This window comes from Chrysemys picta, chromosome 1 (genome assembly GCF_011386835.1).
Source record: "Chrysemys picta bellii isolate R12L10 chromosome 1, ASM1138683v2, whole genome shotgun sequence".
NCBI classification, from domain to species: domain Eukaryota; kingdom Metazoa; phylum Chordata; order Testudines; family Emydidae; genus Chrysemys; species Chrysemys picta.
Genome location: NC_088791.1, coordinates 107,167,720 through 107,190,790, shown reverse-complemented (window position 1 = coordinate 107,190,790; position 23,071 = coordinate 107,167,720). Strand labels below are relative to the sequence as shown.

Here is a 23,071-nt window from a genome sequence, read left to right as displayed (position 1 = left end):
GAACAAAACTGCTGTGGATCCTCTGAGCGCTGCACCAAGGGGGCAATCTGCAGCCATTAAATAATAAACAAGAACATTTTCCATTCTGGATGCCTTAGGGGTGTTGAGTGCAGGGAACAGTCCTCTCAACACAGCCATAATTTGGATTTGAACTGGTTCTAAGACATCTAAGTATTTCAAACCTGAAAGTTAGACGAATAAAACACACTTCTGATCGCACACATTTCTGCATCAGAGAGAAACTCTCAAACTGAACTCTAATCAAATTAAAAAAAATAAGTTAAATATAGGTTCAGGTGCCACAAATGTCCTCGACTCTGCCTGCTGATTTGGAGGGATTTATAATCACAGATTTTTAAAAAAAATGTTTTTCTCCTCCATGTTGTATGAAAAAATCTACACAAAAAGGAGAATCTGACTATGCAGTGGGAACTGTGAAATGAACTGCTGTCAGAGGAACAAAGTAAGCAAACTGGAAACATACAAAAAAGGTTCTTTGATCTCTTGCATTGATAATAATCTGAGGTATCATTTGTAAAAATAGTAGGTAACATTTTTCAAACAAATGTAATTTCTAAGTTGCAAGAGTCCTTTCAAAATTAAAAACGTTTACATACACACGCACCGTAATATCCTCCAATGAAACTAGTCACTATTTGTAAGTGTCACTTGATAAAACGGTACAGCTGTAGGATTGCTCTCTGTGGGAACCAAGGCTCAGTAGCACTTTTACTCTACTAAGCCAATGCCCTAATTACACAGTACCTAGTGAATGTTCTGAGTCACAACTTTTCAACAAGACAGCTAATTACTCTTTTAATTATTAAGGTGCTTCACTGTTGTCATGGCAACATAGTTATGTTCCTTTTTTCTGCAATAACAAAGGGATTAATGACTGTTATACTGAAGTGCAAGGATCTCAGCCAATCACATTGTGGGGATGCCATATAGTTACAGACTCACACCTCTACCAGGGCTTTCAGTGACAAGAGAGTGCAGGTCCATGCACTCTGATTCACTACTGCCCCTAAAAGCATCATCATAAATAATAATATCTAGCTCTTATATAAGATTTTTCATCAGTAGATTTGAAAGTTCTTAAGACTGGCCTCCACATCCCCCAAACAAGCATGATTTCCTCAAATCAGATGAGAAAAACTTTGTGTCATAAATGTTTACTCCCTAGAGATTCTCCAGTAATGATAATAATAGTAATTATATAACAATGAGTAACATGACAGTGCTTTCTGTTAACTGAGTAAGAACCACACCCAAAGAAATAAGATCAGATGGATGATACTATGATTAAGGCACTGGACTGGAAGTCAGGATATATGAGTTCAATTATTAGCTCTTTCACAGACTCCCTGTGTGACCTTGGGCAAATCACTTAGTCGGCTGTTTAGCCAAACATATAAGTACATGCTTAACTTTAAACGTGCTTAAATTAATCCCTAGAATGGAACATAAGCACATCCTTAAGTACTTTGCTGAGTATGTATGGACCTAAGGATGTGCTTAAGTACTTTGCTTTAAGACAAAGGTGGGCAAACTATGGCCCTCCTGCCCCGCCCCTGAGATCCTGCCCCGGGAGGCTAGCCCCAGCCCCTCCCCTGCTGTTCCCCCTCCCCTGAAGCCTCAGCTTGCTCTACCATGGGTGCAGTGCTCTGGGCAGTGGGGCTGCGAGCTCTTTCCAGACAGTGCAGCTGCAGAGCCGTGGCCTGACCCGGTGCTCTGTGATGTGCGGTGGTGTGGCTGGCTCCAGCCGGGTGCTGCGGCTGCCTGTCCTGGTGCTCTGGGTGGTGTGGCTGTAGCGCCGCCAGCCACCGGTGCTTCAGGCAGCATGGTAAGGGGACAGGGAGCAGGGGGAGATGGATACAGGGCAGGGGAGTTCGGGGTGGTGGTCAGGGGGCGGGGGTCTGGATAAGAGTCAGGGTGGACAGAGGGCAGGGATTCCCAGGAGGCAGTCAGGAAAGAGAGGGGGGGTTGGATGGGGCAGCGGGGGGCAGTCAAGGGCAGGGGTTCTGGGGGATGTCAGGGGACAGGGAAAAGGGGGGTTGGATGGGGCAGGAGTCCCAGGGGGGACGTCAGGGGGCAAGAAGCAGGAGGGGTCCAATAGGGGGCAGGGCCGAGCCACGCCTGGCTGTTTGGGGAGGCACAGCCTCTGCTAACTGGCCCTCCATACAATTTTGGAAACCTGATGCAGCCCTCAGGTCAAAAAGTTTGCCTGCCCCTGCGTTAAGATCATGGTGACTCAGTTCCTCATCTGTAAAATGGGGGTTATGTTGTGTTTTGATAATACTTCTTTTCTCCCAAACTTTATCTATCTTGTCCAGTTAGATTGTAAGCTTTTCAGGGCCTCTTTGTATAATGGGGCTGCATTTTCAGTTGGGGCCTCTAGGCATTACTGTAGTACAAATAATAAAGAGTAATAATTTGGCCTTTGGCCTTAGAGTTTACTTAACCCAATATAGGATTATTAACTTGCACAGAGAAAGCACATTCACGTTATAAACTAATTATAAAATAATGAATCGTATAGAGCAGACAGTTTGGACACTCTTATTTCTCCTTTTGTATGATACAAGGATATGGGGACTTGCAATGAAATTGTAAGGCAGTAAGTTAGTCTGTTAGTGGTTGCTCCAGCCATTAAGCATAAGATTTTCTCTCTCTTATTTTTAATCATATAATATAACTATGATGTTCTAATTATCTAAATAAATGCCTAGTCCTTTTTTCAATCCTAGACTCCTAGTCTGAATCCTACTGTGGTAATTAGTTCCATAGGTCAATTTTGCCCTGCATTTTTTTCCCATTCCATCAGCTTTTAATTTCTTGCCTTTCGGTTTTGTTGAAAATTCCCTTGGTCTTGTATTATAAGCAAGGGTAAATAGATGCACCCAATTTACCATGAATTATTTTGTGTACTTCTATTATCTCCCCTCTTATTCCTCTCCTCTCTAAACTGAACTATCCCAGTCTTTTCAATATCTCCTTATAGCAAAGTCTCTCCATGCCACGAAAGATTTTCATTTCTGCCTTTGGAACTCTTCTATTTTTGCTATCTCTGTTGACTATAGTAGGAGTTTTGAGCTCAACACCTCTGAAAATCTGTTTGTACGCATGTCAACTTGGGCACCCAAAAATGGAAGCATCCAAAGTTAGAAGCTACCTTTGCAGATTTGGCCTTAGTGACTTTCCCGAGCTCACACAGTGAGTTAGTGGCAGAGTTAAAAATGGAATCTGAGACTCCTCATAGTCTTGCATTCACCCCACTAGGCAGTAGCTGCCTCCTGCAGATTTCAGCTACCCCCTTCCTTTCTCTAGTTTGATTAATTTCTTAAAAAGCAAATAATCTCTACTGCAAAAGCTACTTTAAATTTAACTCCCATTTAGTTAATCTCAGCGGATGAGCTGGAGGAAGGAAAGAAGAGGAAAGAAAGAAGCTGGGCTGAAGGAATTGATTTGGGAGTGTCACAGAGTAGGAAAGAGGAACTTAATATTTTCTACCATGAGACCAACTTCTCTTTTAGCGATGCTATGGATTGTACTTCTTGATAGTTTCAATTCTCACCTTCTGTTATAGCGAATTAAATCAAGGGCTGTTTAATAAACCCAGTTTAGATTTTTCAGTAGTTAAACTAAAGTTGCAAATGGCCAGAGGGCCACAAACTGCTTTTGAAAGGACTTCTGGTATCCTGGGGAAGAAAGAGACCAAACAATTCAAGAACTTTTTTAAAAGATGAAGTTAGATTAAATTTGTTAGAAAACAAATGTAGGTAAGGGTAACTTTGTAACTTACGCCCCACTAAGAAATCCAGAATGGATGGCTATGTTACAATAAATAGCTCAAAATTATTTTTAAAAAGTTATTGTTTCCTTTCTGAAAATGTAAATGATCAGTAATCATTTACATAACATATGTGTTCCTGGGCCTCTAGTGAGCGTAGTTCTCAAGTGGATGAAGGTACAAAGCCAAAATGTACCCAAGAGGTGCAACAGTGGTGCAGAAATGTTCACCCTGTTATAGTTTACTGCTTAATTGGGACCAAGACACTGAAGAATGACTTTTTTTAATAAGCCAACCTTCTTCATATTATTACAAACTATGACAATGATATAAAATGTTCCAGTTAAGCTGAGAAACATTGTTTTCCTGAACATGTCTCTGTGTTAAAAATACTATCCATAAATTGTGACCAGACACATTGTTAGGTTTGGATAATTTATTATACAATTATAGTTATAATCAGTTAATATCATGCAATTTGTTTTATTAACAATTAACTAATGCAAGAAGACCAAAAATGTATCTCATTTGCATGACAGACTCCTGTCCAGATCTTCTGCTCTAAATCTAAGTTCAGCATAGGTAATGGGGGATATTAAGGGTTGGTTACACTCCCTAATTCTCTGCTCCAGTACAGGTTAGAGAAGCCTAGGAGCTACTCTAACTTTAGCCACCTGGCAAACTTTACTGATTGGCTATGCTCAGCTGGCAGATGGTCTGAGTGCAATGCATTCTGGTTATTTTCTGTTGTGACATGCCTTTGCTGAATAGTGCTTCTGCTGAGAGTGGTGTAGAAGCCAGCTGCACCACTTCTATACCTGCTAGGGACTCTCCTACCACTACAGGTATCCTAAGAAGGAAGCTGTAGCCAGATTCTCAGAGTGACACAAAAGAGACTGAGCAATCCAGAGAATTGACCTTTGTGTCTGCTCTCCTGATATATAAAGTTTTGAATCATGATAATTACACTACTGAGCGTGAGAGGTTCAAGGAGCAGTAGGCAAACAGCTATATGAAACAAGTATAGGTATGGGGAAAAGGTATTTGTAAATACAGAAAGGACCATGTGGAACGCTACTGTGAAACTTTTATGGGGGATCTGATTCTAAAAATACACAAGAAAGTATTTTGTATGATAGACACTCGGCTTTGAGGGGAACCCTAAAAGGGCTATGTCTCCAAAGATCCTACTGTCAAATGGCAGCTCCAAAGCCAGGAGAGCTGAAAGGCCAATCTGAGTGAATTTTTCCCCTTGATAATCTGGAATGAGCAGAGAGAAAGACTCCCTGGAAACACTACCAGCTGATACCAGTGAGAAGAGGAGAAATCACTGCTTATACTCCTTAAGATTGTCCCCAGCTCCAAGACTTTTTATGGTTTTAGGGTCTGATCCAACGCCCATTAGAAATCTACAGGAATACTTCCATGGACTTGAATGGGCTTTGGATCAGGATCCTAGGAGCTGTTTCTTTTCCTATATGATACCACACATAGTACTTGGGTTTGTTGTGTAGCTAGATGTTTCTTCTATTCATTGACTGATGTTTCTTGGAGGTTTACACTACCTGATGGAGATTTTGAGGCATGAAAAGTGATGGTATGGACAAGAACCTTCCACTTAATATCAAACTATTCTATGTAATATTCTCGTCATGTTAAATAGTACCAATTTTGGTCGCTCTCTGGCCAGAATGACAGTTATGATTTCATGGATGTCTCTCCAGCATTTTAAAAATGTTTCATGTAACAAGTCAGATTCTGTGCTCCGCCTCTTAGGAAGTGGAGCACTGGACTTGGAGCCCAGACAATATGGGAGAAAAAGATGGCTTTAAGCCATCTATGCACCTTCCTAATTCAAGGATGTTTAAGAGGATTGTGCAGTTCCTGGTGTGAATGAGACCTTCCCCCAGGAATGTTTTGATTTATGACAACCTTACATGGCTGCTTCACAGCCTGGAACAGTAGCAGAACAAAGCACTCCAGCCACTCACCATCCCATTCACAATATTCCCCCAGCAAATCCCTATGCACAAGAGGTCAATAGAAGATTGTCTATGTACATATATACTGGGCCACTGTGGGGCCCAGAATCTGTCTCAAGATGTCATCTTCAACATTTGCCTGAAACGTTCATGTATTTTTGCTTCAGTTTCAAGTGTACATAGTACAAATCATTTATTGAGCATAAATGAAATACTTTATATTTAGCATTTATTGGTTTCATTTATGTCATGATTCACAGCATCTCTCTTCCCCAGCTTAATTTTCCCTGTGTCTAAAAAGCATTGCTAAATTATTTCAGATGTAGTGAGTGATGTTGTATTTCACTGTTTACATGTCTGATGTGCATTAAATACTTAAGTCACAAAAAATTCGTTGATACTACAGGTACTGCTACATGTCACAGTATATCTTTAGTTCACCAAATATTGACATAATCCAGTTCCTAAAATGGACAAACAGTTGGTATTCTCTAAATTGTAACAGGGCTTTCGGAGCTGCTTCAGATTTATTAAAAAAACCCTCTGTATTATAAGTGTAATGTATTAGGAATATTCCACAAAGAGATATATTTTGCTGAGTGTGGAATTTTTAATCCTTTTAAAATGTCAATCCACATCTTAAAGAAATGTGCATCAACCACATGTTTGTAATTTATTTTATGAGTCAAATTTTCAGTTGATGGAACTGTAAAAATATGCATACCGATTGTACCTGAAAGCTGGAGATGTCCTATAAGCTTGCCTGGCTCTGGCAAATTGCCCTAAAAGATCCTTCCTTAATAAAAGTTTGTATGGAAATGTGTCACATGTACAAATACATATTTAAGTACAATAGCGACAGACAGACTTGATCTTTGAATTTATAAACAATGAAATAATTTAATTTAAATATTCATTTTTGAGAGCGTGTTCATTATGGCTGTTTACTGAAAACTTTGCAGAAATGTTGATGCTTTGGCTTAATATGACTGTTTTACCGAAAACTTGTAAGCACTGGACTGAGAACGCTCCGATTTTGAGGCCTTAATTCACAACAAAATGCTCTGGCTCGTATCTATACTCTATAAATTGCCATTAAATTGTGTTTTCCTTACCTTGATGAGGATGCAGGCTCAGTGATCTGTCTCTGCATGCGTGCATGTTTAATTAGATGTTCTTTCAATGCATTCTGGACTTCTGCTGGAATATCAGGTGAAGTGTGGCTAATTTTCATTGCAGCCTCAAGTACCTTCACTGAAGGTTTCCCATTTTCTTTAATTTCCTTTTTCTCGTTGGTTTCAAAAACCTCAGCGGGAGGACTACAGGTGCTTTGAGGGATATTACTGGTATTAGAAATAAGAGGTTTGCTTCTCCAGCATGGCCAACACAACTTCCAAAAGACAAATAGCGAGACTACCAGCAAGGCAAGCCCACAGAAGCTGACGACTACTGCTAACAGACTGACTGAGATGTCTGCAAACAATCAAAAACAAAGATCATCAAGACAGTCAAATACAGAGAAAAAGAAACATGACACAAGTAAGGAAGCAGAAGATTTTAGATATTTCTCTTGTGTAGAGCTTTCAGGATATGACAGATTAACATTTTCACTCTTGCAGATATCTAAAAAAATATACATTTTAAAAGTTTTATCCACTAATAACAATTTAACTAAAATTCTATTAATTATTGCTTTGTTTCCAAGCCAATGGCCAGTTTCGGCCAGTCTTACTCACACTAAAATGAATGGGTGTACATGAGGAATAAAGTGCTAATCATTGAGAGGAAGTGTAGCCTGTCTTTCCATTGATTTTAGTGGGCTTTGGGTTAGGGCCTTGGGTTAGGCCCTGGCAAGAACTTCAGTGGAGTAAAACCAAGAATGTAGCTGACTCAAAAAATTAAAATCACAGAAGTCATCTTCTATGAGTAAACATTAATATAGATCATCATATGCACCTTGGCAGAGATATACAGTTGTTCAGCATCTTCCAAACTTTAGTCACATTAGGAAATGTGCATTGGATGCATTGGAAACATGTCAGAAGCCCGAAGGCAACACATACTTTGCATAAAATAGAACAGAATACAGTTGCTCTCTTTTTTAACAAATATGGAGGTACGACCAGCACAGATCAAGATGGCATTTATTGTGCTGGTACCTGGTGTCTCCATGGGCAATCCCTCTGTACTGAAAATGAGGCTCACCACAGAGCACACTGTAGACCGTGTGCTGCACTTTAGCTACCCCTGCTATCCTGCCTTTGATTTGGCCTGCCACCATGGGTGAACATGTCCAATGACATTACCAAAGTAAAGAAAACAGATTTCATCTCTCTCAACTTTGTGAACAAATTCAGATTTCAGGGGAAGACTGACCTTTCGTAGTGCCAGTAGGAGTCCTGATTAGGAGAGTTATTATATGAGACACACTTCAGTTTGATTTTTTTCAGTACCATGTTATATTATAAAATATAGACTTAAATACTCAAACCCCTTTTCTTTTGAAAAGGGCCTTTCACATGTTTTAAAATTATTCAGTCGGCCCCAATTAAAGCTTGTGGAGAATTCTTGTCCCGTAAGCAATTGATGGTACTGCTTGTTATAACAAGGGTTGACAGATCTACAGCTAATACTTTGCATCCAAAGCTTCAGGCTCCATGCAGCTAAAATGAACCAGCTGAGAAGCACATTGAGCACTTTAAATACAAGTTTGCTAAAAAAAAAAATCACATAAAGAAAAAAATCCTTGAACTACATAGTGGTTCTATGAAATGGTATGTAGCTCACTCTTCCCTTAGGGGGATTAGAAGTACAATTGAAATTTGAGAAGTTTGTTTTTTTAAACATTACAGTTATGATTACCAGATACATATCTTTTAATAATAAATATTGAGCTCAATGTCCATATACCATGAAAAGGGATAACAGTAATAAAAGAAAAAAAGAAAGGTTTAGAGCCTTGAGAAAATTGGAAAACCTTGGGGTTTAAACTGAGCCAAATCAAGATAAAAAAGGTACTTAAAAATAAAAAAGCAGAACATTCTTTTGTGTAGAGACTCTATGGTTTGGCCAATGTACATGGGAGAGGGGCATTTCTGGCACATGATGGCATATATCACATTGGTAGAATGCAAAAGAATAAATGGATACAAATCAGACATCAAGAATTGTAACATTGAAAAACCAGTAGGAGAGCACTTCAATCTCCCTAGACACTCAATAACAGACTTAGAAGTGGCCATTCTTCAACAAAAAAACTTCAAAAACAGACTTCAATGAAAAACTGTAGAACTGGAATTAATTTGCAAACTGGACACCATCAAATTAGGCCTGAATAAAGACTGGGAGTGGCTGGGTCACTACAAAAAGTAATTTTCCCTCTGTTGATACTCACACCTTCTTGTCAACTCTTGGGAATGGGCCACGTCCACCCTGTTTGAATTGGCCTAATTAGCACTGACCCCCTACTTGGTAAGATAACTCCCATCTTTTCATGTGCTGTAATATATATACCTGCCTACTGTATTTTTCACTCCACACATCTGATGAAGTGGGTTTTAGCCCACAAAAGCTTATGCCCAAATAAATTTGTTAGTCTCTAAGGTGCCACAACGACACCTTGTTGTTTTTGCTGATATAGACTAACATGGCTACCACTCTGAAATGTTAATGAGAATCATTCATTCTAAGGCCAGAAGGGAGCATTAGATCCTCTGTCTAGTCTGATCTCTGGTATTTCAAAGGCCATTCAGTTTCAGTAACTAATTTGAATTTGTCTGGCTTCAGCTTCCAGCCATAGGTTCTTGTTATGCCTTTCTCCACTAGAGTAAAGAGACCTTTAGTATCCATCATTTTCTATCCTGAAAGTGGTTATACACTGTAATCAAGTCGTTTTGCAATCTTTTTGAAAAACTAAACAGATTGATTTTTATGTAGAGAGGGGTGGGAGATGATTCCCCATCCCAGACTGTTTTGAACCCACCCCAAAATTTGCATTAGCCTTCCCCCCATAACCTCCCTTCCCACTGCAAAGGTCAAATGTTACAGACAAGTAAGGGTAGCATGGGACTCTAAGTCTGCTGTAAAAAGTGATATTTGCATGTTTGTTAATATCACTTTTCACAGCCTCCCAGCTAGCTAACAAGTTTGCTGCAAAAAGTCATATTGACAAAGTTTCTTTGCAACATCCCTCCTGTCTTAAACAATAATTATTTAAAAAAAATCTGTTTATAACATTAATTTGATAAAATGTGTTTTGGTCTTAATTTAAAAGCAACGAGAAAATGTAAATTCATTTTAAACAGTAGAGTTATAAATGTAGCATTTAAAATAGGGTTAATATAAAAATGTGTTTTAGTTTATAAGGGGGAGGAAGGGTCACACTCAAAGGCTTGTGGTGGGAAAGAGGTTGCCAATACAAAAAGTTTGAGAACCACTGATCTAGCTAATAGTTAGTCCTGCCTCAGTGCAAGTGGACTAGATGACCTATTGAGGTCCCTTCCAGTACTACATTACTATAATTCTAGGCTACTGTAGATATGGCCTGTATCCTTTCCTCCTTGATGTATGATCTTGCATTTGGCTGTACTAAAACACATTTTGTTTGAAAATATCCAGATTACCAGGAGATCCAGGTGGCTCTGTATGGCTGTCCTGTCCTCATCACTATTTACACCTCTACCCTGGTATAACTCTGTCCTTGGGAGCCAAAAAATCTTACCGCGATATAGGTGAAACCGTGTTATATCGAACTTGCTTTGATCCGCCGGAGTGCACAGCCCCCACCCCACCCCGGAGCACTGCTTTACTGCGTTATATCCTAATTTGTGTTATATCAGGTCGCATTATATCGGGGTAGAGGTGTACCACTCCACTAGTCTGTGCCATCCCCAAATTTTATCAGCCCATTATATTTATTTCCAAATCATTGATAAAAATGTTGAATACTGTCAAGCCTAAGCCCAGCAGAATCTCTCTAGAAACACCAACATTCAATGAAGATTCCCCAGTAACTACTTTTTTGAGTTCCCTTATTAGGAACATGAGGAAGTTTAGTTATTTGAATAGGTGGGGACTGAGTCTCAAATAAAAAACAGTCATAGAATTGCACAACTCCTTTCCTTTGAGGCTCTTGATAAAATCCAACACATGTGAGTTATTGGTCTTAGCCAGAGGCAGTGGCTTTTCTAATACTTCAACTTTTCTGTGAAGGAAAACACCTTTTTTAAAATCAAGGCTCCCACTCACAACTTAGTACACCTCTACCTCGATAGAATGCCGTCCTTGGGAGCCAAAATTTTTTTTATTGCGTTATAGGTGAAACTGCGTTATATCGAAATTGCTTTGATCCACCGGAGTGCGCAGCCCTGCCTCCCCCAGGAGCACTGCTTTATCGCGTTATATCCGAATTCGTGTTATATCAGGTCACGTTATATCGAGGTAGCGGTGTACTATCCTCTTTAGTTTTAACAGCTTTAAATTGTAAATATTTTAAATGGTTTTCTCATCGGTTTCAAATTTTATCTAATTCTAATAACTTTACAGGAAATATATCCAATCACGTTAACCCAAAAGAATCAAATCGGACTTCTAAACCCTCAATAATAAGAAAAAAATTATATGAGAGGTAATTTTAGGAGTATTTGAAATATATTCAACAGCTTCACATGCTGTAATTGTACCATAACATATTTTAATTAATAACAATCCAGTTTTGCATTTCCTAGGAAGTTGAGCAGCAAATTCATTCCCCAAATACTGAAATTATTGCTATAAATCTAAATATCATAGCAGATAATAAAAAGTACAGATACTATTAGCTCATTTCCTCAGTTCTGATGGTCACTCAACTAAGCAATTATTAAAAATTACCCTGCTGTCATATTAAGCCAGAATTCATTCAAGCCCATCTGTGGAATAGTATTAAACCTGAGCTTTCCAAATCCTATGTATCAGACTGGAAATGTCGCCTATAATGTCTTTTTCACAGAAAGTTTGATTTAATAAGAGAAAATATCAAGAGACATTTCTTCAGACAGGAGTCTCTTTGCATGCCCATCAAGGAAGTTTAGTACTTAAGGCTAAATCTGTCAACAGGAATGGATTGCATTCCCTATATGTCAATAGTGTGCTATTTGTCCCTAACTAAGACTTAAAGCTAGGGACAAATTAAGAGCCTAATTTAATTTTTTGGATGCAGATGGATGTACATTAATTCTGTTATGGAAAAAGTCATGGGTGTCTGTATTCTGAGATGGCTGCTCTAACCTGCTCTGGGTTTGAAGATAGGTCAGGAAATCAGGGACCTGTAACCAGTTCCCTGACAGTCCTCTCCCCCCAGTTGCATTCAGCCATTTATCTTCAATGGTATCTAGAATAGGACATCTTAAGTTTTGTTCTTATGCTTCACAATATCTTATAAGTGCTGTGGATTGCATTTAGCATTCCTGTCCTCATGTTGTGCTGTATTAAAACTATGGGTGAAAACATGTCCAGTTTGAAGTCAATCACAAATTTCCTATTGACTTCAGGATAGGTCCAGGATTTCACGTAGGGTATTTTTTGTACAGCATCCAATCATTTGCCATGATTTCATCTCCACAAGCTAATAAGAGTTTATTATTGCAAGTACCTGTCATTTTCTGTTGGTTTTCCAATTAAAATGACTCCTTTAAGCTGTTGTATCATTGGACCATTTTGTATTTCTCATTTGAGTTTGTCACATTTATTTTTGGAAATGCAAAGTGCCTGAGTAGTATTTACTTCAAATTCTTCTTCCTGTAGCTCTTGGCTTTCACTGTTTATAGGCACCCTTGAAAATACATCCACTATGAAAAGTTCATTATCAGCCAGTATTTCACATTAAACAAGTACTCTAGAAATTTCATGATCATTTTCTGGATTCTAGGCAATGCTTTGCACAATAATTTCTGTAATAGAGCATACAACAATTTATGGTCCATATTGACTTCAGTTGATTTCAACTCACATCCAAAAGTGAAAACACTCTTACATTTAGAAATCTAGACAAGATCTCCTTGGCTGTTCTCATACACGAACACTCACATTTGATGGCCTTACTCAAATCTTTTGACTCTGTTCAAACTTGCTTGTTTTTTATTACAGTGGCCATACTGTTAACCCACTCTGTTGGCATCTGAATTTGCATAAGTACTTTTATGTTATTGTTCACTGCTAATGGACCTGATGGTTGCACATATTTTTGGTGGCACACTGGGATATATATGAATGTGTGATTCATTATCTCTTGAGAGAATAACAATCCAGTCATCAAATATATTTCATTCTGAGCAGCAGACAAGTTCCATATCCATTTGATCATTGGTATTTTCAGACTGCCCTTCAACCCAAGCACCCACAAGACTTTCCTTTTTCACTGTTTCAGACTCTACTTAACAGTGTGTCTTTATACAGTGTAGTCTATAGGAATTGGGTAATGTCCTATTAAATAGTTTGTGAGTCCTCTAGGGTATGTCTACACAGGGATAAAAAAAAAACCATGGCTGGCTGGGTCAGCTGACTCAGGCTCGTGGGCCTCGGGCTCTGGGGCTAAAAAATTGCTGTGTAGACATTCAGGCTTGGGCTGAACCCCCGAGCCCTGGAATCCGGCAAGGGTGGAGGGTCCTGGGCTCAATCCTTCAGCACATAATACTCATGTGCACGGATGTACATACTGCTGTTTAAATATTCTGTATTCAAGTATTTAGATATTTAAATATGTTAACAGTGTTAATATTTTAACAACAAATGTGTGTTTGCATTACTTTTCTGGTGTCAGTAAATATTAAATTATGTTTGCTAACAGGGGTTTAATTAGTGAGATTGTTTTAAATTTAATCTGAGTGTAAATGCAGTTGATGAGCATCATCTGATGGCAATGGTTTGAAGAGGAAGAAGTGTTTGCAAATAAATGCAAATGCTCCTTCAAGAATCAGTCATTAATTGAAATTCACATTCATGTTCTAGTTTAGAGAGAAAATATTATCTCAATAAAATTGCATGGTCAAATGCAATAATTGAAGAGAGACCACCACAGACCATTGATTTTCAAGTATAATAGCATACATAATACGGACATTTAATATAGGTTTTAGTTTGTATGGTCATTCATAAAAGGCACTCGCTGTATTAAACAAAAGAAAGGTAAAAGCTCAGATTGTGCAAGCAATGTCCTGTATCACCAAATGATGTCTTGTACTGCTAATGAATATAACTACTCTGTCTGTAGAGACATGGTTACTTTCAAACACAAATTAAGTTATAGTATAATTGATAGTAATCTTAATGAACACTGATACGTGTAGGAGGAGGAAATCACTTTTTCATTCATCTCTCTTTGGAGTAGACTGCCTACTACTCCATATTTGGGATGGTTCATTGCTGTGATTTTACCAATATGAGCCAACTAATATGATCTCTTAAGCATCCTATGTGACACTCTAATAATTTTGGACTAGATTCTGCCACCCTTACTCATGTTGAGTAGTACCTTATTTGGCAAGTAGTCCCATTGATATCAGTGGGACTATTTACTAGTACTACTCTCCAAATATGGTACTATATGACTAGAGTGGCAGAACTTAGGTATGACTATCTAACTTTTGGCCTGACCCTGCTGCCTTTCTTCAAATGAAACTCTTCTGTGATTCTGGGGAGATTGTGAACCCGTTACAGTAATAAGCAGCCTCTCACACAAGTAATCCCAATGACTTTAATAGCACTACTCATGGAGCAACTGTTCACCACTGAGAGTTAGGGGTTTGCAGTCCAGCACCCAGTGAGTTCAATGGAAGTTTTGTCTGAAGAAGAAATGCTGGATCACATCTTTTATCAGTGCATTAGTGGTCTCATTTAATGTAAGGAACAGTTTAAAAATTTTAATGAGTTTTAAAACACACATCCACATATTTATGAGAAATGAAGAAAATGTCATACTACAGAAAAGAATGCCTTTATTTTAAAACACGCTTTATGGTTTTTCATGTGAAGATGCCCTAAGATTCTATAGCTTATTAAAATGATGTAGATACACTCAAGACAATGTATTTGCTGAAGAGAAGTTAAAATTTTAGCAAGCATTCACCAAATGGAAGACATATAATCTAATATCCTTATAATTTAGAAAATACATCCTCTAGCATTATTTTGATGTAAGATGTGTTTCTAGGAATCTTATGAACAAGCACTTTTATATTCTCACCTCAGCCACTTTTACTTCATGACAAATTGTTATTGCCGCAGAATACAAAATTTAAAATCCCAGGTCTTTTGGCAGTTGCAAATTGGTTAAGTGTTATGAATTTAAAATACTGATAAGATTGTTGGTTTTGAAGAAATGCTAAAAATTAAGGTATGCAATCTAATATCAAAACAAGTGCTGAATTTAAATTTCTAAACGTAATCATTTGCCTTATCAGTACCTTGGAGAGCACCTTTGTATCTTTCATATCTTATTCCTTTATATTACATTTACATTTATTAATTTTATTATAACAATGACCCTACTGGAAGATTTTGAAGCTCAACACCAACTACATCTCCATTTGATATGATTCAATCTGGATCAAGATAATTAACATATGCTTGATTATAGCAAATATGCTAAAATATACTATATTTAATTAAAAACGCTAATAGGAATACTGTGTAGTTCAACCAAATGAAAAATAATCAATCACATCCACCAGCAACACTTCTGCATACACAATCTATTAATCTGTCCACCCATTTATAGCGTGTAATATATTGTATGTATTCCTCCCGCACACAGACATATTGAAATATACACAAACCACCCCTCAATCGATGCACAAACCACCCCTCAACTTCCTGATGGATTCTGTTCCTACTGAAAACTTTGGGACTTTTGCCACCACTCCAGTAGCAGCAGAATCACTTCGTTTGTTCTTGGCTCAGGTAAATAACCACATAAAATGACCCAGAGGCGCCAGCTAGCGTTAACTTGGTCAGGGAGATTTCATTATGGATCCCTATATTCAAGCTGTGTAAATGCACCTTAGAATAAAACTTGGCACACGGTGCCTTAGCCTATGGGAAAGAACTGGAAGGGTGGTGGTTGTTATGGTGGTTTTGTTTTTGTCAACAGGAGTTGGAAATAAATTAGATCCTCATTCCTCTCTCTTTTTAAGTGAGGAGTTGCTCTGTTCTGAGGTGGGATTGTCGAGTGCTATAAAACTCCACCCACTGCACTAAAGACTTAGGGCATTAAAAGAAAAACAAACACACACAGGTGGGACATTTATACTACTGTTATTGATTTTCATATGGATTTTTAAACTACATGTTTATTATTTTTCTCTGTTGTTCAGGTCTCGCCTGCGAGCGCACAAGAATAAAGCACCAAAAATGAGCTAATTTTTAAAGGCTCCCTTTAAAAACATTACCATAGAAAAGGCAACGGAATCATGTACTATGACAAAGTAAGGTGAAAGAGGCGACCTGAGCCAGAAACCCCGAGACAATTCAGAAATGAATCCGAAACGCATTCCCTAACCTTGATGTGCCTAGGTACAAACAGTAAGTGACCAAATATGGTACCACTTGAGCTGCGTTAACTAGGCAAAACGAGACAATTTCACCTTTGATAGATTATCTTGCTTCTGGGGATTTAAATCAGTCCTTTATTTTCTTCAAGTCTTCCCTGATGGGTCCTAGAACAGATCTGATCCCAAAGCACTACACTGAATCTACAGGTTTCCATTTGTACATGTTCATCAAACCTAGCCAACGTAAAATACACATCCTTAACAACCATCTCCCCCTTAAACGGGGACTCATCCTATGGGACAAATGGAGACTATCTTATTAAAATAACTGTTCCGTTCATTCATAAAACGCCTTGGTGTTGCCAGGCTTTATGGCAGCAATACTTTGCATCATCATTAAGAGATCGCTGTAACAGCGGGTCATCAAGAAAGAGCCGAAAGTGCACACAAAGGTATATCGATGGATTGGTTTGGGGTCCCCCAGGATATTTTTCTCCCATAACTGTAACACGATATACTTTTTTCATAGTTAAAACTTCAACAACAAAATCGGGTATACACATTAAAAACCACCTAAACACCGTGTCTCTGCTCTGGGAATACGGTTCCTGTCCATTCCCCCACCCCCCTGAAATCTTGAGCAATGTTATATAGAACAAGTCTTCATTTGAAGCGCTTCCGATTCATACAACCTGTTGACTTGGTGGCTGCCTGACGGAAACCCTGTGCTCGAAATATCGCAAGGAAAAATAAGGGCCACTGGGGAGAACAGAGAAGGGGAGACGTGGGGTAAATCACACACGCACAATAACACTTCCTTTCCCCGGAACATACATTACTAACCATTGTTTATAACACTAAACCAGCAGCCTCTTCCCCCTCCCTGCATCGGTGCAACAGGAGAAAATAGTTTTCCAGTCTTAAGAAAGGAAAATTTCGTTGCAGAACAATGGAAGTTCAAATGTGTGTGTGTGGGGGGGGGGAATAGAAGGGGGGACTAGCACTAGAAAGAGGGGGAAGGAGAAGGGATACAAGGCGGGATATTTCCTGTTGCACAAATCCAACCAACTGTTGGGCTTTCACTTTGGGGTGATTCTCTCTCTCTTTCCTCCACTCCCTGTTCCCCGATCCAAGGTCTTGACCCCCCCCCCTCAGCATTTTCCTTTCCTTTGTACTTATTGTCCTCACGCCCAGCAGCATCGCTACAGCAGCAGCCCCTCCAGACAGCATCGGAACCTTCCCGGGGCTCTGCTTTATAATCATCACCATACGTACCAAAGGAGGCTGTTGGGCACCAGCGTTTGCTGTGCTTGTGCTGAGTGCGGTCCTAAGCACTCGAAGAAAAACTGCTTAAGGTTATTGTTATTTTAACGTGGATTCTCTCTCGCCCCCCCCCCCAACTCCATAGGCAAAGCAAAGAAAAAGTTCAACTTTCCGAACGCCCACACAACCTGCTGCCGCTGCTATTAGTAGATAACCGTCCCACACACGCGTTCCCCCCTCTTTGCACTAAGGAAGCGAAGTAGAGGCAAGGAGCAGAGTGAGGGGGACAGGGGGGAAAAGAGGGTGGTGGAAAGAAGTGTGTGTGTGTGTGTGGGGGGGGAGCAGCAGAAGACTAGAGACGAGCAGGAGAGGCGAGCTCTGCAGAGAGTACACAGTACCTGTGCTGCCTATACCTTGCTTGGTGGTCTCCAAGGGGAAGAAGATGCCTGAACATTTCTCCCGCTCCACCTGGCCCCCCAGGCACAGCTCTGAGATGATCTGCAGCGCCTTGTGACACAGGCTCCCCACACCATCCTCCTTGTGGAAACTCATCTTCTCCTTCTCCTTCTTCTTCTCCTCCTGCCTCCTTCCCTCTCCTCTAAGCCATTGCTTGGCTGGGAAGGGTTTTCTGGATGTCACTAAAAAGCTACTCAGCTACCAAGTCACCATCCCCGGAAGAAAAAAAAAAAAGGAAAGGGGAGAGGAAGAGCAGAGAGAGAACCAGTGCAATTGACACGTTGCAAGTGAATCAAGGCTCTCATCAGCAAGCGGGGGGTGGGAGGGAAAAAGAAAAGGAGGGAAACAAAATAAGCATCCACTTAGCAACGCCTTTTGTGCCTAGCAGGCTTCGGTAGGCAGCTGTGTCCAATGGCAGCAGAGCGCGGGCGCTTGCCTTGGGAGGGATACAGGTGGCAGCAGCGCCGGGCGGGATGGCGAGGTCCCGGGTGAGTCAGTGTCCCGGCGTGTTCCCAGGGGCGGGCGGGGAAGACGGGAGGAGCAGCCTGGCTCGCGGAGCTTGGAGGGGCGCCTCTCTCCAAGGACACGTCTTGCCTCTGTGCCGGCCCTGGCCCCTCGCTGGCACATCCCAGTCCCCTCAGGGTTTCACCCGCTTTCCTTCCCCCCACCCAAACAGGAGCTGGGGAGGCCGGGCGGCGGGGGGGGGGGGGTTTGAAATATGATACTCCCCTTCTTTACTGGGGGGAGGGAGGGACCCCTTATAGGCACAGTCTGAGCTCAGGCATGCAGCACCCGCAGAAGGGATGTTGGCTGGCAGAGGGGCAGACGCAGGCTCCCCCTTGCTCCCAGCTATCAGGGTAGGGCACTGCCACTCCAACAGAAGAGCACACGCTCCAGTTTGGAGACGATTCACTGGCATGAATCAATTCAGCGTTAGCTCTGGCATGGCCTGGGGACGGCAGGTCACACAAGTGGCAATCGGGACTTGGTAACTCGAGCCAGGCTTATTAATATTGTGTGTCATTTTGGGGACGTTACAAAAGCACACTCAAAAAAAAAAAGTAGCTATAAAGGGACAGGACCTGCTCTAAAGCCCACTGCAGTCAATGGGAACCTTCCCGTTGATTGCAGTGGGGTTTGGATCAGACTATGGGGGGGGGGGGGGGGGGGAGGGAGAACAACCTGGTTGCTTACTTAATTAATACTGCTGGTCCTTTAGTCTAAGAAAGGCAACCTTTGGCATTCAACAGAGGACTACGGTGAATGCACAACCTAGCAAGAACAGAAAGGAAATGTTTTTTTCACGTTTTGTTTGATATGAAACTCCTTGATTTTCAATTCACACTTGGTGGAACATGCTGAGATTATTTTTTAAACACACTTGTTAATTTGGTAGACTCTTCATTTGCTCAATTGGCATGGACAGTATAACCTTGCATAACGTATCATGCACAGCAGTATCAAAGGACTTCACTAACCAAATGATCACAGTAGCTCTGGTTTTGTAAGTCTCTCTAAAAGAGAGACTTTAACTTGTAAAGATATTAGGCTTGAAACTGTCCAGTTACTAAACAAGTTAATTTCTTACAGGTGCTTCATCACAGATTTAGATGTTCTTAATACTTTGTGCATACTTGATACTTTTTAAGAAGTCCAACACAGTTTCATTCTCAGTTCAGAGGGTTCAATCGTTTTAAATAAAGAATCCACTGTTTAGGGGAATTAAGGCTTTATATTATTACATTAATAAACTCCTTAAAACCCACAAAGCATCTTCTATCGTGATGAAATATGTTCTATTCCATGACTTGTGTCTATTTTTCAATGCTATTCATTAGGCACAGGTTGAAAATAATTTTGGTAGCAGTTTGCTTAGTTAAACAGCCACTAGTCTGCTCTAGTTTGCTACTTGGATTCTTGTGCTTCATGAACAAGAACAGTTAACTTGTTCATTATTGAACTTTTTTCCAGTATGGAATTTTTAATCTCTCACTGTCAAGTTAATTTATAGTTGATTTCTAATAAAATGCAAAAACAGATAGTGTTCCTCCTGCAATGTTTTTATGAATAGACAAGAACATAAATTGTTTAAATATTATACACTATTTCTATTTTCCATTCTGAATGTTATGTATTTTGAATATAGAGGATATTAATGTGTGTGTAAAAAGAAGTTGTTTGTTATATGAAGGCATATACATTTATGCATATTAATTCATATACATTTACTTTTTCTGTTTCCTTAGCAAACTTGTGTAGGACTTAGAACACTGCAATACAAGAAAAAATGTCAGGTTTTCTATAATTTCTTTTCTATGTCCAGATAATTTTCTGGGAACTACATACAGTGTTAAGATTCCTAGCATAGCACATCTGGTCAAAGAACTGTACGATCTTAGATGAAGCTCCATTTAATCTTTATACAGACAAATATATATGATTAATTAAAATATATTTTAGGGATACAAACTTTATGTACATCTTTCATTAAGACTGAAGGAAACTATACCCTTCAGATTTGAAAATACGAATAATTATTCTTTGTTAGATTTAGAGCTCAGTACTCAAAATATCATCACACATCACTGGTTAATAATTAAGAAGTCTGTTCACCTCTAAGGATATACCTACGCTGCAATGGAAGCCCAAGTTTGTGGGACTGGAGCCCACAGGCTCAGTGTTTGCAAGCCTGCGTTTGAATGTCCACCCTGAATATTGACCCTAAGGTTAGAATTTCTGGACCTGGATCTCACACTCACATGTCCACACTGCACTACATAAACCTGAGTCAAACCAGCCTATCCCAGGCTTCCTAGTGCCCTCTCCAGCTGTAGCCACTTTAGCCCTTGGTGTGGGACAACTTGACTGTCCATCCTGTGGCACTTTATAGGAATTGGTCACAGCCTGCCAACACATCCAACTGAACCTGTCTGTTGGGTCTTTATGCTCCAAGCAACCAGAGCCAGCAACATGGAGGCAATACCATTTGAAAAACTTGTCCTACTTGTGCTTTCACTCATGTCAGGAAATTGGTATAGCAGGCATGAGACTGTGATGGACATTTTGACTGCATTTTCTAACCTACCAATGGCAGCTGTCAGAAGAGGACAAGGATGATGACAAAACAAACATAGCAGACTTAACTGGCTGATGCTGCTCAAGATTCTTAGTATAGCTGCTGGTGCCCCTGATGAAGACCAGTCCTTCTGGAGCAGGGCCACAAGCCTGGGACGAGCAGCAATGGCTACAGAACTTTTGCACGAAGGAAGTGACATTTATGGAGTTTTGTGAGCAGCTTGCCCTGATCCTCCAGTGGGAGGACACTCTCACGAAGGTGGCCATGCTGGTCTAGAAGGTGGCCATGCTGGTCTAGAAACGGGTTGCTATAACAATTTGGAAGCTGGCTACCCCAGACTGCCACAGGTCCGTTGCTAAACAGTTTGGTGTTAGCAAGTCAGCTGTGATGGTGGAGATTTCTGAGGTGTGCGATTTACCCAAAGGTTGGGGGCATAAACAATGTCCCTGAAGTCACTGCTGGTTTTGAGAGAATGGGGTTTCCTAAGTGCATCAGGGCCACTGATGGGACCCATGTTCCCATTGTCTATCCTCCTTAAGGAGCACATGAGTACATAAACTGTAAGTGATACTATACTCTATTGTTAGGCAGGACCTTGTTGACCACAGAGGCCAGTTTTTGGATGCCAGAATGGGCTGAACTGAAAAATTCATGATGCCAGGGTTCTCTGCTGATTAGGAGTATCCAATCATAGACAGACTGAGACACTATCGCCACCAAATGACATGGTCATAAACAGGGCCGCGGAAAGCAGGTGAAAAATTTTTTTCGGGCCCCCCAGCAAGGGCGGACCAGCTAAACAGGGCCGATGAGAGGGGGGGGAAGCTGGGGAAGCCGGGCCCCCTTCTGGATTGCCAGGCCATGGTAATTTGTACAGGCTTCACCCCCCACTCCCCTTGTTGGCCCTGGTCATAAATGGAGTTACTATCCCCACCATTGTGCTGGGGGACCCCGAGTACACCCTTTTGCTTATGAAAGCGTACTCTGTCAGAAGATTTAATCACATTTTCAGTAGGTGTAGAATAGTGGTTGTGCTTTTGTCAGATTGAAAGCCTGCTGGTACTGTCGATGGAACGGTTCGGATTCCCTTGCCATCAATGTTGTCTGCATTATTGTGATTGCTGCAGTCTTCACAATTTTTGTGACTCCAAAGGTGAGCCATTTGCCCTTGAGTGGGCCTGTGACAGTCATGGAGTGCTGAACTGTACACTCAGCCAAAAAGTGCCTCTGTCATAGAATCAGGAGGCTTTGTACACCCACATTCTGGCCCTGCGTGAACAATGGAAGAGGGAGAATGGTATGTTGCTGAGTCTATTTGTACAGCAATGAAGTACTGTCTGTGTAATGTGGGGGGAGGGAATGCGATTGTCATGAATTTTTAGTCATGGTTTAGATGATTGCTTGTGTAATGTGGGGGGGAACATTACCTTGTGTGACATGAACTGTGGTTTTTCATTATGGATTGATCTGAAAAGATGTATTGAGAAATTGTGTTTGGAAACAACTTTCTAGATGTGCCTTATTATGTATATCTTTATTCTTTCAATACACATAGTATATATGATAGGATACAGTGACGGTAATTAACTTTCTTAATGACAAATGTTAACATGGCTGTATTACAAAAAATGAAGAAAATGAAACATTAAAGAATTGTTAGGCAGGCCAGCTGCCATTAAAACACCAAAACTAGTAATGAAACAAAGCACATAAATACTAAGCAGTGCAAAACAGTGTAATTAATGCAAACAAATAAATCCCCTACTTCTGCATGTCTCCTGGCCCCATTCTACGTTCCCTTTCTACCATGTTTAGCATGCACTTGGCACTAAATGAGAGTGGAAGACTGCAGGGGATATGCGTGCCCTGTCCAATTAGCATTCAATCCCGCTTTTAGGGGCCACCCAACCATAGTATTCGCCAATGCATTCCTGGCCTGTGGAGTGGAACTGTGGAGGGGACTCAGGGTGTGGTG

At 40.4% G+C, this 23,071-nt stretch overlaps 1 protein-coding gene across 4 annotated transcripts in view; it reads right to left on the bottom strand.

Annotated features, from left to right (window-relative positions):
• The window catches only part of SYT10 (synaptotagmin 10), a 52,955-nt gene extending 34,632 nt beyond the window's left edge, over window positions 1-18,323 (bottom strand). Inside the window, exons 1-2 of one of the 4 annotated variants that reach the window (XM_065566091.1) lie at window positions 17,963-18,323; window positions 6,891-7,248 (exon numbers count right to left, since the gene is read on the bottom strand). In XM_065566091.1, coding sequence (XP_065422163.1) covers window positions 6,891-7,248; window positions 17,963-18,116 — 512 coding nt within the window. In that variant the 5' untranslated portion in view covers window positions 18,117-18,323. The remainder of the gene's footprint in view (window positions 1-6,890; window positions 7,249-17,962) is intronic. The other 3 variants (XM_065566108.1, XM_065566100.1, XM_065566105.1) reach the window with 3 other exon arrangements.
• Window positions 18,324-23,071: the final 4,748 nt, after the last annotated feature.